The sequence below is a fragment of the Haematobia irritans genome, chromosome 5 (assembly GCF_050003625.1).
Source record: "Haematobia irritans isolate KBUSLIRL chromosome 5, ASM5000362v1, whole genome shotgun sequence".
NCBI classification, from domain to species: Eukaryota; Metazoa; Arthropoda; class Insecta; order Diptera; family Muscidae; genus Haematobia; species Haematobia irritans.
Genome location: NC_134401.1, coordinates 45,064,109 through 45,078,659, shown reverse-complemented (window position 1 = coordinate 45,078,659; position 14,551 = coordinate 45,064,109). Strand labels below are relative to the sequence as shown.

Here is a 14,551-nt window from a genome sequence, read left to right as displayed (position 1 = left end):
TCTAAAGAAAATTTTCTCTAAATTTTATTTCTAAAGAAAATTTTGTCAAATTTTATTTCCACAGAAAATTTCGTCACATTTTATTTTTATAGAATTATTTTTCACAATTTTGTCAAAATTGTATTTCTATAGAAAATTTTCTCCAAATTTTATTTCAATAGAAAATTTTCTCCAAATTTTATATCTTTAGCAAATTTTCTCCAAAATTTATTTCTAACGAAAATTTTCTCCAAATTTTATTTCTAAAGAAATTTTTGTCAAAATTGTATTTCGATAGAGGATTTTGTTTTTATTTCTGTATACATAAATTTTTCTCAAAATTTTATTTCTATAGAACATTTTGTCAAAATTTTATTTCTATAAAAAATGTTCTCCAAATTTTATTTCTAAAGAAAATTTTCTCCATATTTTATTTCTAAAGAAAATATTGTCAAAATTTTATTTCTAAAGAAAATGTTGTCAAAATTTTATTTCTAAAGAAAATTTTGTCAAAATTGTATTTCGATAGAAAATTTTGTAAAAATTTTATTTCTATATACACCTAGACCTCGGTTTGCGTCGTTTCGTTTTTAGTTGTTTCGAAGTTGCGTCGCTATTGAATTAGTACTAGTTTTCAATTTGCGTCGACTCAATGCGAAGTCTAGGTGTAAATTTTTCTCAAAATTTTATTTCTAGAGAAAATTTTGTCAACATTTTATTTCTATAGAATATTTTGACAACATTTTATTTCTATAGTAAATTTTCTCAAAATTTTATATCTATAGAAAATTTTGTCAAAATTTTATTTCTTTAAAAAATTTTGTTAAAATTTTAGTTCTGTAGAAAATTTTGTATTTTTTTTTCTACAGAAAATTTTGTCAAAATTTTATTTCTGTAGAAAATTTTGTCAAAATTTTATTTCTAAAGAAAATTTTGTCAAAATTGTATTTCAATAGAAAATTTTGCTAAAATTTTATTTCTATAGAATATTTTATCAAAAATTAATTTATATCGAAAATTTTATCAAAATTTTATTTCGCTAGAAAATTTTGTCACAATTTTATTTCTATAGAAAATTTTGTCAAAATTTTATTTCTATAGTAAATTTTCTCAAAATTTTATATCTATAGAAAATTTTGTCAAAATTTTATTTCTTTAGAAAATTTTGTTAAAATTTTAGTTCTGTAGAAAATTTTGTAATTTTTTTCTACAGAAAATTTTGTCAAAATTTTATTTCTGTAGAAAATTTTGTCAAAATTTTATTTGTAAAAAAATTTTTGTCAAAATTCTATTTCTAAAGAAAATTTTGTCAAAATTGTATTTCGATAGAAAATTTTGCTAAAATTTTATTTCTTTGGAATATTTTATCAAATTATATAGAAAATTTATATAGAAAATTTTATCAAAATTTTATTTCTCTAGAAAATTTTGTCAAAATTTTATTTCTATCGAAAATTTTGTCAAAATTTTATTTCTATCGAAAATTTTTCAAAATTTTATTTCTATAAAAAATTTTGCCAAAATTTTATTTCTATAGAAAATTTTGCCAAAATTTTTCTTCTATAGAAAATTTTGCCAAAATTTTATTTCTATAGAAAATTTTGTCCAAATTTTATTTCTATAGAAAATTTTATCAAATTTTTATTTCTATAGAAAATTTTGCCAACATTTTATTTCTATAGAATATTTCACCAAAAATTTATTTCTATAGAAAATGTTGTCAAAATTTTATTTCTAAAGAAAATTTTGTCAAAATTGTATTTCGATAGAAAATTTTGTCAAAATTTTATTTCTATATACACCTAGACCTCGGTTTGCGTCGTTTCGTTTTTAGTTGTTTCGAAGTTGCGTCGCTATTGAATTAGTACCAGTTTTCAATTTGCGTCGACTCAATGCGAAGTCTAGGTGTAAATTTTTCTCAAAATTTTATTTCTAGAGAAAATTTTGTCAACATTTTATTTCTATAGAATATTTTGACAACATTTTATTTCTATAGTAAATTTTCTCAATATATAGAAAATTTTGTCAAAATTTTATTTCTTTGAAAAATTTAGTTAAAATTTTATTTCTGTAGAAAATTTTGTATTTTTTTTTTCTACAGAAAATTTTGTCAAAATTTTATTTCTGTAGAAAATTTTGTCAAAATTTTATTTCTATAACAAATTTTGTCAACATTTTATTTCTAAAGAAAATTTTGTCAAAATTGTATTTCAATAGAAAATTTTGCTAAAATTTTATTTCTATAGAATATTTTATCAAAAATTAATTTATATAGAAAATTTTATCAAAATTTTATTTTTCTAGAAAATCTTGTCACAATTTTATTTCTATAGAAAATTTTGTCAAAATTTTATTTCTATAGTAAATTTTCTCAAAATTTTATATCTATAGAAAATTTTGTCAAAATTTTATTTCTTTAGAAAATTTTGTTAAAATTTTAGTTCTGTAGAAAATTTTGTAATTTTTTTCTACAGAAAATTTTGTCAAAATTTTATTTCTGTAGAAAATTTTGTCAAAATTTTATTTCTAAAAAAAATTTTGTCAAAATTCTATTTCTAAAGAAAATTTTGTCAAAATTGTATTCGATAGAAAATTTTGCTAAAATTTTATTTCTATAGAATATTTTATCAAAAATTAATTTATATGGAAAATGTTATCAAAATTTTATTTCTCTAGAAAATTTTGTCAAAATTTTATTTCTATCGAAAATTTTTCAAAATTTTATTTCTATCGAAAATTTTGTCAAAATTTTATTTCTATAGAAAATTTTGTCAAAATTTTATTTCTATAATTTTGCCAAAATTTTATTTCTATCGAAACTTTTGCCAAAATTTTATTTCTATAGAATATTTTACCAAAATTTTATTTCTATAGAAAATTTTGCCAAAATTTTATTTCTATAGAAAATTTTGCCAAAATTTTATTTCTATCGAAAATTTTGTCAAAATTTAATTTCTATAGAAAATTTTCTCAAAATTTTATTTCTATAGAAAATTTTCTCAAAATTTTATTTCTGTAGAAAAATTTCCCCAAATTTTATTTCTAAAGAAAATGTTCTCCAAATTTTATTTCTAAAGAAAATTTTGTCAAAATTGTATTTCTAAAGAAAATTTTGTCAAAATTTTATTTCTATAGAAAATTTTGTCAAAATTTTATTGACATAGTAAATTTTCTCAAAATGTTATTTCTATAGAAAATTTTCTCCAAATTTTATTCCTAAAGAAAATTTTCTATAAATGTTATTTCTAAAGAAAATTTTGTCAAAATTTTATTTCTAAACAAATTTTGTCAAAATTGTATTTCTATAGAAAATTTTTTCAAAAATTTTATTTCTATTGAAAATTTTGTCAAAATTTTATTTCTATTGAAAATTTAGTAAATTTTTTTTTCTATAGAATTATTTTTCACAATTTTGTCAGAGTGTAATCCACTACGTTAGGCACATCTGGCATTACTTTGAGGACCGAACTATGACCGTACATTTTTCCCGACCACAGCGATAGCTCGCGCAACCGCACAGCCGTTGTTGCAGGTGACTGTTTGGCCAAAATGTCTAAAGGCAATAGATGTAGCATGACATTAAGGGAGTCTGTTCCTGTCTTACTAAATGCGCCTGAGATACATAAGCTCGCCATACGCTGAACTTTATCTAAACTAGTCGGTTTCTGAAGTGCCGGCCACCAGACTACAACACCATATAGCATTATAGGTCTAACTACTGCCGTGTATAGCCAATGCACAATTTTTGGTCTTAGTCCCCACTTTTTCCCTATTGCCTTTTTGCACGTGGCTTTTCTTTCTCTCTCTTCAATATTAATCTTAAAGTTCAGCTTCCTGTCCAAAATAACGCCAAGGTATTTTGCACACTCACCAAAGGGAATTTCAATACCCCCTAAGGAAATGGGCCTAACCGTGGGAGTTTTGCGATGGTTGCAGTACATGACTAGTTCTGTCTTTGCAGGACTTACCCCAAGACCATTGTCTTTCGTCCATTTCTCAGTCATCCGGAGGGCTCTCTATATAATATCTCTGATTGTATATGGGAATTTTCCCTTGGCTGCTAGAGCCGCATCATCTGCGTATGTCAGCACATTTATCTCTTCTTTTCTAGGGAAACCAGAAGGTTGTTTATAGTAACATTCCAAAGAAGAGGTGATAAAACTCCTGAAATGCGTCTCTTCGTTAGAAGTTCGTCTAACAGCCAAAATATTCTTGGATCAACATTAAGAGTTATGAATCCATTTAATAACGAGCTCGGATGAACGGCCCGTATTGAATACGCCTTCGATGTCTAGAAAAGCCACAATAGGATGTTCCTTACTTCTTTTCTACCGCACAATGATCACCTAAATCTGCGGATATCAAACCGTTGAACTTACACAGAAAAAAATTTCACGATTTTTTTTCAATTAAAGCCTTAATGAGTTTAAAAAAATATTCAATTAAAAATTTTATGATTCAACAATTTTTTTAATTGAAACAAACATCAATCACAAAAATTAATAGTATTAATTTATTTTTTAATTGGATTTTTAATTGATACCATCATTTCTGTGATTGAAGGGATTTCTATTAAAAAAATAATTGGATCAATTAATTTCGTGATTGAATCCGAAAAAAAAATTTTTGTGTGTGGGCAGTGAAACCTCCCAAACTTGGACACTCTGAAAAGCGGACACCTCCCAAATCTCGACAGTTGTCTGGGGACGTTTGCTATATTAACTCATTAAAATTAACCTCTCATAAGCGGACACCACCCAAATGTGGACAAATTTAGGCGACTGTGGGTGTCCACCTTTCAGAGGTTTCACAGTATACCACCCATCCTATGGTGGAGGGTATAAAAATAGCAGACAATGTTTGCTGTTTCAGCAAACAGTGACTGAGTGGTTTTCAGCAGACTTTTAACTGCTTTAGCAGATTTTTTCTGCAAATCTTTTTTTGGTATATTTAATCTAAACTGCGGATTTTAATTTTTTAACCTTTAAATGGGCAAGATCACCGATTCCTCAGAAAAAATATATATAATATGTAAAGTACTTTAAACTTTCCGGAAAAATTTATAGTTTTTAAAATAGCGCTATGAAGTTCTTAATTCATCAAACTTGATTTCATAGAATTCGGCCAAAATTTTAGGACGTAAGAATTTTTTTCTGGTTATATCCTAAAAGATACAGTGGGCACTTAAGGGTTAAATATACAAATATGAAATATATAGAAAAGGTTAATAAACCAAAACAAAAAGTATTGAAGTTTTTTTCATATAACATAAATAATTAATTAGAAAATGCTTTTTTTTTTTAATTTGTAGGGATTGTACAATTGTCACTACATTGGATACATTCACTTCATTACTTTCGGGTATAATCATTTTTGGAATACTTGGCAATTTAGCCCATGAATCAAATACTACAGACATAAGAAGTGTGGTTCAAGGTGGATCAGGATTGGCATTCATTTCATATCCAGATGCTATAGCTAAATTTAAGTTTGTTCCACAGGTAATACGCCGCACTGAATTTATGTACACATTAAAAATCTTTACTTTTTCCAGATGTTTTCAGTATTATTTTTCTTCATGCTATTTGTCCTGGGTATTGGTAGCAATGTCGGAATGGCCTCATGTGTTATGACAGTACTCAAGGATCGTTTCACGCAAACCAAGCATTGGGTCATTGTTTTGTGTATAGCTGTAGTCTGTTACCTTTGGGGACTGTTATACATTACTCCGGGAGGTCAATATGTGTTAAATCTACTGGACTTCTATGGAGCATCATTTGTCGCCTTGGTTTTGGCAATATTTGAACTTATCACAATGGGTTGGATATATGGTAAGATTAGAAAAAGATAAAAACCATATCTATATATAAACAAATTTAGAAAAATCATCACTACTTTCTGATTATGAATAGAGGTTACAATGAACAATTCTTGTCTATTTCTTGAATTTTAGGCATAAATATTCTCAAGAAATCAAATCTTGAGGTTGACTATACCAAATCTTGGACGGATACACACCATATTCGTACCCATCGTAGACCTAACAAACGATTTTCAATTTAAGTCAAATCGGATAAAAAGTGTTGTGTTCAGAAGTCCCAGAATTAAAATCGGAAGATGGGTCTTTACCACCGTTGCCCCTCGAACCAAAAATAATCTACCAAAATTTGGAGAAAATTTTACTAAAATTTTGTCAAAATTTTATTTCTAAGAAAATTTTTATTTCTATAGAAAATTTTGCTAAAATTTTATTTCTATAGAAAATTTTGCCAAAATTTTATTTCTATAGAAAATTTTGTCAAAAGTTTATTTCTATAGAAAATTTCGCCAAAATTTTTTTTTATAGAAAATTTTCTCAAAAGTTTATTTCTATAAGAAATTGTCTCAAAATTTTTTTCTATAGAAAATTTTCTCAAAATTTTATTTCTATAATTTTGCCAAAGGTTTTTTCTATAGAAAATTTTGCTAAAATTTTATTTCTATAGAAAAATTTTCCAAAATTTTATTTCTATAGAAAATTTTGCTAAAATTTTATTTCTACAGAAAATTTTGCCAAAATTTTATTTCTATAGAAAATTTTGCCGAAATTTTATTTCTCTAAAAAATTTTGCGAAAATTTTATGTCTATAGAAAATTTTGCCAAAATTTTATTTCTATAAAAAATATTGTCAAAATTTTATTTCTATAGAAAATTTTGTTAAAATTTTATTTCTATAGAAAACTTTGTCAAAATTTTATTTCTATAGGAAATGGTTTCAAAATTTTTTTCTATCGAAAATTTTCGCAAAATTTTATTTTACAAAAAAATTTTGAAATTTTATATCTATAGAAACTTTGTCAAAATTTTATTTCTATAATTTTGCCAAATTATATTTCTATAGAAAATTTTGCCAAAATTGTATTTCTAGCGAAAATTTTGTCAAAATTTTATTTCTATAGAAAATTTTGTCAACTTTTATTTCTATAGGAAATTTCGCCAAAATTTTATTTCTATAGAAAATTTCGCCAATATTTTATTTCTATAGAAAATTATGGTAAAAGATTATTTCTATAGCAAATTTTGCCAAAATTTTATTTCTATAGAAATTTTGTTTAAATTTTATTTCTATAGAAAATTTTGTCAAAATTTTATTTCTATAAAAAACTTTGTCAAAATTTTATTTCTATAGAAAATGTTGCCAAAATTTTTTTTGTAAGGAAAATTTTCCCAAAATTTTATTTCTATAGAAAATGTTGCCAAAATTTTATTTCTATAGGAAATTGTCTCAAATTTTTTTTTTTCTATCGAAAATTTTCTCAAAATTTTATTTCTACAAAAACTTTTGTTAAAATTTTACATCTATAGAAACTTTGTCAAAATAGTATTTCTATAATTTTGCCAAATTACATTTCTATAGAAAATTTTGCCAAAATTTTATTTCTAGCGAAAATTTTGTCAAAATTTTATTTCTATAACAAATTTTGTCAAAATTTTATTTCTATAGAAATTTTTTTAAAAATTTTATTTCTATGGGAAATTTTGCCAAATTTTAATTCTATAGAAAATTTTGCCAAATTTTATTTCTATAAAAAATTTCATCGAAATTTTATTTCTAGAGAAAATTTTTCGAGAGTAATATTTCGCAAAATCTACCAACACATCAAGAATTCTACCAAACAGTAAAAAATCTACAATTTTTGGTTTTATAGAAATAAAATTTTGACAAAAATTTCTATAGAAATAAAATTTTGACAAAATTTTCTATAGAAATAAAATTTTGACAAAATTTTCTATAGAAATAAAATTTTGACAAAATTTTCTGTGGAAATTAAATTTTGACAAAATTTTCTATAGAAATAAATTTTGACACAAATTTTCTATAGAAATAAATTTTTGACAAAATTTTCTATAGAAATAAAATTTTGACAATATTTTCTATAGAAATAAAATGTTGACACAAATTTTCTATAGAAATAAAATTTGAACAAAATTTTCTATAGAAATAAAATTATAACAAAATTTTCAATAGAAATAAAATTTTGACAAAATTTTCTGTGGGAATAAAATTATGACAAAAGTTTCTATAGAAATAAAATTTTGACAAAATTTTCTGTGGAAATAAAATTTTGACAAAATTTTCTATAGAAATAAAATTTTGACAAAATTTTCTATAGAAATAAAATTTTGACAAAATTTTCTATAGAAATAAAATTTTAACAAAATTTTCTATAGAAATAAAAATTTGCAAAATTTTCTATAGAAATAAAATTTTGACAAAATTGTCTATAGAAATAATATTATGACAAAATTTTCTATAGAAATAAAATTTTGACAAAATTTTCTATAGAAATAAAATTTTCTATAAAAATACAATTTTGACAAAAGTTTTTATAGAGTTAAAAATTTCATTCGTTTTGTTTTGTTATTGTTGGTTTTTTTCCTTTAATCATTGTTGTTGTTTTTGATTTCAGCTTAAAACCATGCATTGACTAAACTACAAGTGTATCTTAACCAACAGAGGAAAAGAATGTTTGTCAAATTTATTTGGGCAAAGCCCTATAGACTGCAAGATGGTTGGTTGACTTGTAGTTTAGTCAATGTTTTCAAAGTTTAGTTGGATCCAAAGATTTTGACCCTTCTTTAAGAATTTGGTAATGATTCCGAGCAAAGATGCGGCTTCTTTAAAATAAGGACATTTTTTAGCAACTGTCTGGCGTTGAATATAGGATCTATAAAATTAAAATTAGGATACAGATCTCATTTATCGAATTTTCATTCTATTTTCTATTATTTTCCCGGTATATTAATAAAGCTATTCACGTACAAACAAATGTCAGTTTAAAAATCCAAATTATATACTTCAGAGTAAAAAATATTTTCTTAATTCCAAAAAAGCCTTTAAACCAAAGACGCTAAATCCTTAAAATAAGTCTTAGCATATATTTCAAGAGTTTTTACCTTAAATCTAAAGATTCAATATTTCAGTTAATTTAAGGACGATTTCTTTTAATCAAAAATGTGTGTGCCTTAGTATAAAGACATGGGACCTTAACGAAGGGATGCAAATTTTCAAAATTTGTGTCCTAAATTTAATGAAAAACAATTTTGAAGCAAAGATTATAAACTTTCATTTCATTAAAATTTCATTATTTTAAAGAAATTTGTCCTTAATAATGTGTAAATTGCACCTACTAAAATTGAGGTTGCGTAATCTTTAATATCACGTAAATATTTTTGTCAGTGCAGAATTTGAAATCTTTTGGATCTGCAACCTTTTTTACAAATGAACCTAAAAAGGTCTTATTCCGAGCAAAATGTAAAAAAGTGAGCCTAATTTCAAAAATCCTCAAACTAAGTCCTGGTCCATATATTAATCTTTAATCCAAATATACAATATCTCACTTAATTTAAAGACTATTTCTTTAAATCAAAAATTAATTTCTTTACTTTTGGAAAACTTGGCACACTTTAAATACATACGATTTCAAGATTCGTTCCTAAATGTACTGAAAAATATTTTCTTCATATTTGTTTTGATTGCGAACTTTCTTTGAATTAAAATTTCTTTATTTAAAAAAAAATGTATACATATATTTAAAATAATTTGTGACTTTCAAAGAGGAGTCTTCCAAATATAATGAAAAATGATTCTTTTTCAGGCGTTAATCGGCTTTGCAAGGATGTTTATTTCATGCTTGGAATTAAAACATCCTGGTACTATCGCATTTGCTGGGCGATTATAACACCCGCATTTATGGCATCTATTCTAATATATACCCTAATAGAATATAAACCTTTGCAGTACAATGGATACACCTATCCAACAGGAGTCTATGGTAAGTACGAGCATGGAAAGATTACAACACTTCATTTTCAAATTGCCATTTTCCATTGCAGTTTTCGGTTGGTGCTTATCTGCCTTTGGCATTGGTCAGCTACTCATTTGGGCTATTTATGGTGTTCATAAACGTACGGGTACAACAATTTGGGAAAAAGTTACCAATTCATTTAAGCCTAAATCAGATTGGGGACCTTTGGATCCGCAAACTCTTAAGTTGTATAAAAAATATATGGTTGATATGAATGTAGACGCTATGTTCAGACCAAATGGTTTTTGGTACAGAATTTATGATAATATTTTTGGTTAGTAGTAACAATGTACCAGAAATAAATTTATATATAAAGTTATAAATTTTACAACTAAGAATAATCGATAATAACTTTCGTATAATATGTGTAATTATTTCGAAATGGCTACTGTAGCTATGGCCGCCAGGGGTTTATTTTCGCTGAGTGATGCTGGTGACATTTTTGAGTGTTCCAATTTTCTAAAGGATGGTACTATGTTTGTTGGCACGAAAAATGTGCCCCTCAATCATTCTTTCGTGTTGAAAAATTATAGTGTTTACCATAGACAATAGAATATATATAGATGATCCATCAGTGTCAAACGATGTTTGACAGTTCCAAAGATTAAGAATAAACGAAGAAAATAAGAGCACGCTTACATTCTCTTTCGTTTTCCTTTTTGTAGTTGCCAATTTTACACAAAATTAGAACGTTTATGATGCACCAGACGTTTTATAAATAAATTAATATATTAAAAGTTCACATTTGAACAAAAAATTGTGAACAAAACCGCGAAAATACGAAATTTAATTTTGGGCAGCATTGCTCTTTACGAACAACACAAAAGCAAATGCACGAAATTTTTGGAACTGACACAGTTTTTTAAGAGACAAGTGGACCATTTATGTATATTCTGTTGTCTATGGTGTTTACAATATATTTTGAAGGAAAAAAGAGCATTTTTGGTACTTTTTTGCGTTTATTTCTATGAAACGTTATGTAACGAAGCTATTTCACCAGGTCTATTTTCTCTCGGGAGTGCTACCTATAGTCTCCGGCCGTGCTCAGTCATGGGGTGTTCTTTCCCTGAGAAATAGCTGGCTTCGTTAACACAAATAAAATTTTAAGGTAGCTAATTTAATAAAAAACAAGCGAATGACATGAAGCCAAGAAATCCATATTCATTATAGGATATGGTCATGTTTAAAGTGCCCTTAACCGTCATCCTTTACCTTTCGTGAAACGAAAACGCAACTTTAGAAATTCATTATAAATATATATATAAATCTATTAATCTAATAGTCCAATATTAACATAAATTCAGAGTAAAATAATGGTATTTAAAGTGAAAAAGAATAATGAACAAATCGTATATTTATGAAAATGTAGTCGAAATTAATAATGGATATAAAATATTAAGTTTATAATGTAAACGAGTGGTGTAACAAATATCGAGCTTATACAAAACGGAATAAAACGAAAAATGGACTCACCTCTTAATCCCTCGAAGTCATCTGGCCAGTTGACGGACGAATTGGGTTGTGGTCATCTGATTAATAATTAACAATTGTATAAAGCTCGATGGACATAACTGGATAGAGTAAATGATAGATAAATATGGTAGTGTAACTTAAGATCTAAAACGCCGATAGTAAAATAAGGTAGGAGAAATCCATACGTGAAGATTGCTCGCAATGTTAAGGACACATTAGAAGTAGTGTTAGGACATCTGGAATTATAATGCACTGATATATAGAATGTGAAATCGGTATCTTTTGTGGTACAATATTTCGGTTTGTTTATCTCCAACTGATTGTCCAATAATTCAGATTGGCCTTTCTTCAACTGATGGTATTCGCCACGTCCGATAAATGTTAATTTATTACGTTTTCCACACAAGATAAGTTCTCCACGCGGTATGGGATAAATTTAGCTCTCCAAAATTCGTAATATAAAGGACATTTATTTATTTTCTTTATACGTTTCCTCAATATTTTCTAATTCCATCAAGCAAAATTCTTCTTATTATAGTCTTATCGATTTGCAAATATCAATTCTTTCTTGATTTACAAATATTAATCCTTTTCTTTTTTTTTCTTTTTTTTTTTATTTAAGGAAAAAAAATTATTTTCGTCCTCTTCAATTTTCAAAATCTATTCTTTTCTTTTTTTTTTTTTTTTTTTTTTTTTTTCAAACAATTTTCCTTAGTAACCTTTAACAGACTACTTTCTCAACTCAAAAAAATATCAAATGATATCAAGTGAAATTATAATGAAAATAATTTCATTTCAATATTGAACCTCACAACTCATTCCTTACCTCAAAAAAAAACAAAACAAAACAAAAAAAAAAAAAAGATTTTTTTTCTAAGTCCATATGTCTTTTAAGTGGAATACTGCTGTTCGATTTGTATCTAGATCTCGAAGTTCGTAGTATGACGTTCCTATTTTCTTAACAACTTCTGCCTTGACTCCCGTCGGAGCCAATTTCGAGCTCAACTTCTTTACCAGTGAACTTTGTGTCAATTTCCGGTGGTAAACTTGTTGACCCACTTCAATATCTCTGATTCGAGACCTTAGATTGTACGTCTTTTTATTTCTTTCATACGCCTCTTTTAATCTACATTGTATCTCACTGCGCAGTAAGTCAAATCTATCCTGTCTCGATAACTCGGCTTCTCCATCCCCCAAAAGTTTTAACTTTCTCAACAGATCATAATCTGCGCCGTGAGTAATCATACATTGTCCAAAAATTACCTTGTATGGCGATATGCCAATAGACTGATGTACACTGTTTCTTAGCGCACAATTTATGCTCGGTATATATAAGTCCCATTTTGTTTGATCGTCTCTGACAAAAGATCTTAGAGCCTCATTGATAGATCGATTTACTCTTTCACTGGCATTCGACTGAGGACTATAAACTGCTGTAAGCTGGTGATTTATTCCATATTTAGAAATGAGTTTTTTAAATTCCCTGCTGGTAAATTGAGAGCCATTGTCTGTAACGATAGTTTCGGGAACCCCGTACTCACAGAATATTTGATCTGTCAGATAATTAATAATATTTTTCGAAATAAATTTCTTTAGTGGATGTAGGAACGTAAATTTAGAATAATGATCCAGAACCACTAAAATGCCAATATGCCTTTTCTTTGTACGTGGAAATGGACCAATTAAATCTAAGTATAACCGTTGAAAAGGTCGCTCCGATATAGTTTGTTGCCCCATTGGTGGTCTTAATATGCTATTTGGTGCCTTGGACGTTTTACACGATTCACAATTTCCCACATAATTCTTAACATCTTTTATCATCTTCGGCCACCAGAAAAACCGCCGAATTCTTTCCATGGTTTTCGATATACCACCGTGAGCTGCATTTGGTAAATTATGTGCAGTATAAATAACCTTCTCCCTGAGTTCGTTTGGGACAACTAATTTCCATGAAATTTCATATTCTAAACCGTCGGGTGAATGTTTACACTTTCTATATATATATTTTCCTACGACTTTAAAATCGGGAAACATAGTTTCTAAGACTTCTGATCTCCAACTCGAATACTCTTCCGTATCGAATGAAGGCGAATTAAGATCAACCGTGGGAGAAATTTCTAAATTTAATTCACAAATAGTATTTTCAAATGCTCGAGATAATGTATCTGGCACAACATTGTCTCTGCCTCGTCTATGATCTATAGTGAAATTGAAACCTTGCAACTTCAAAGCCCATCTGGCCAACCTTCCAGACAGATCAGACTGTTGCATTAGCCACTTGAGGCTGGCATGATCCGTTACAACCTTAAATTCGTGGCCATCAATATAAGGTCTAAATTTCTTCACCGCCAGTACCACAGCCAGACACTCTAGTTCTGTAGTCGTATAATTCCTCTGTGCTTTGTTTAATTTTTGTGACATGAATGATATTGGACGCTCGTTACCAGATTCATCTAATTGCGCTAAAACTGCACCAACCCCCACAGAACTGGCATCGCAGTTTACTATAAACGGTTTTGAAAAATCGGCGTTCACTAATACCGGAGTTGAAGTTAATTTCTGTTTAAGCCAGTCAAACGATTCTTGCGCTGCTTCTGTCCATACAAACGATTTCTGTTTCTTCAAAAGTTCGGTCAAGGCAAATGTATGAGTAGCAAAGTCGTCAATAAATCTGCGGTACCACCCTATCATTCCCATGAATTGGCGAAGATTTCGAATAGTTTTTGGTACCGGAAATTCCGCTACTGCTCTTACTTTTTCTGGATCTACTCCTATATGACCGTCCCCCACTATATATCCAAGATACTTCACCCGCCTTATAGCGAAAGAACTTTTCTTAACATTGATTGTTAAGCCTGCCTTTTGAAATTGTATGGCTATTTCCTGTAAATGCTGTAAATGTTCTTCAAAATTTCTTGAGGCGACCAGCAAGTCGTCTAGGTAAACGAAAACATGGCTCTTCATTTGATATGGAATAACAATATCCATCAACCTACACATCGTTTGTGGCGCATTACATAAGCCGAATGGCATTCGTGTAAATTGATATAATGGCCTATTTGGGATGGTAAAAGCGGTTTTTTGTTTTGATGACTCTTCAAGCTTTATTTGCCAAAAGGCGTCTTTTAAGTCGATCTTTGAGATACAATGGACTGCGGGTAGTCGAGAAAGTATACCGTCAATATTTGGAATTGGATAAGCATCCTTTACTGTGACAGCATTAAGTTTGCGACTATCTACACAGAACCGA

General features: G+C 27.5%; 1 protein-coding gene across 1 annotated transcript in view; it reads left to right on the top strand.

Moving 5' to 3' along the window:
* LOC142239459 (sodium-dependent nutrient amino acid transporter 1) overlaps positions 1 to 10,179 on the top strand; it is a 38,001-nt gene extending 27,822 nt beyond the window's left edge. Inside the window, exons 7-10 of the mRNA XM_075311256.1 lie at positions 5,291 to 5,480; positions 5,534 to 5,810; positions 9,619 to 9,795; positions 9,857 to 10,179. Coding sequence (XP_075167371.1) covers positions 5,291 to 5,480; positions 5,534 to 5,810; positions 9,619 to 9,795; positions 9,857 to 10,107 — 895 coding nt within the window. The 3' untranslated portion in view covers positions 10,108 to 10,179. The remainder of the gene's footprint in view (positions 1 to 5,290; positions 5,481 to 5,533; positions 5,811 to 9,618; positions 9,796 to 9,856) is intronic.
* Positions 10,180 to 14,551: the final 4,372 nt, after the last annotated feature.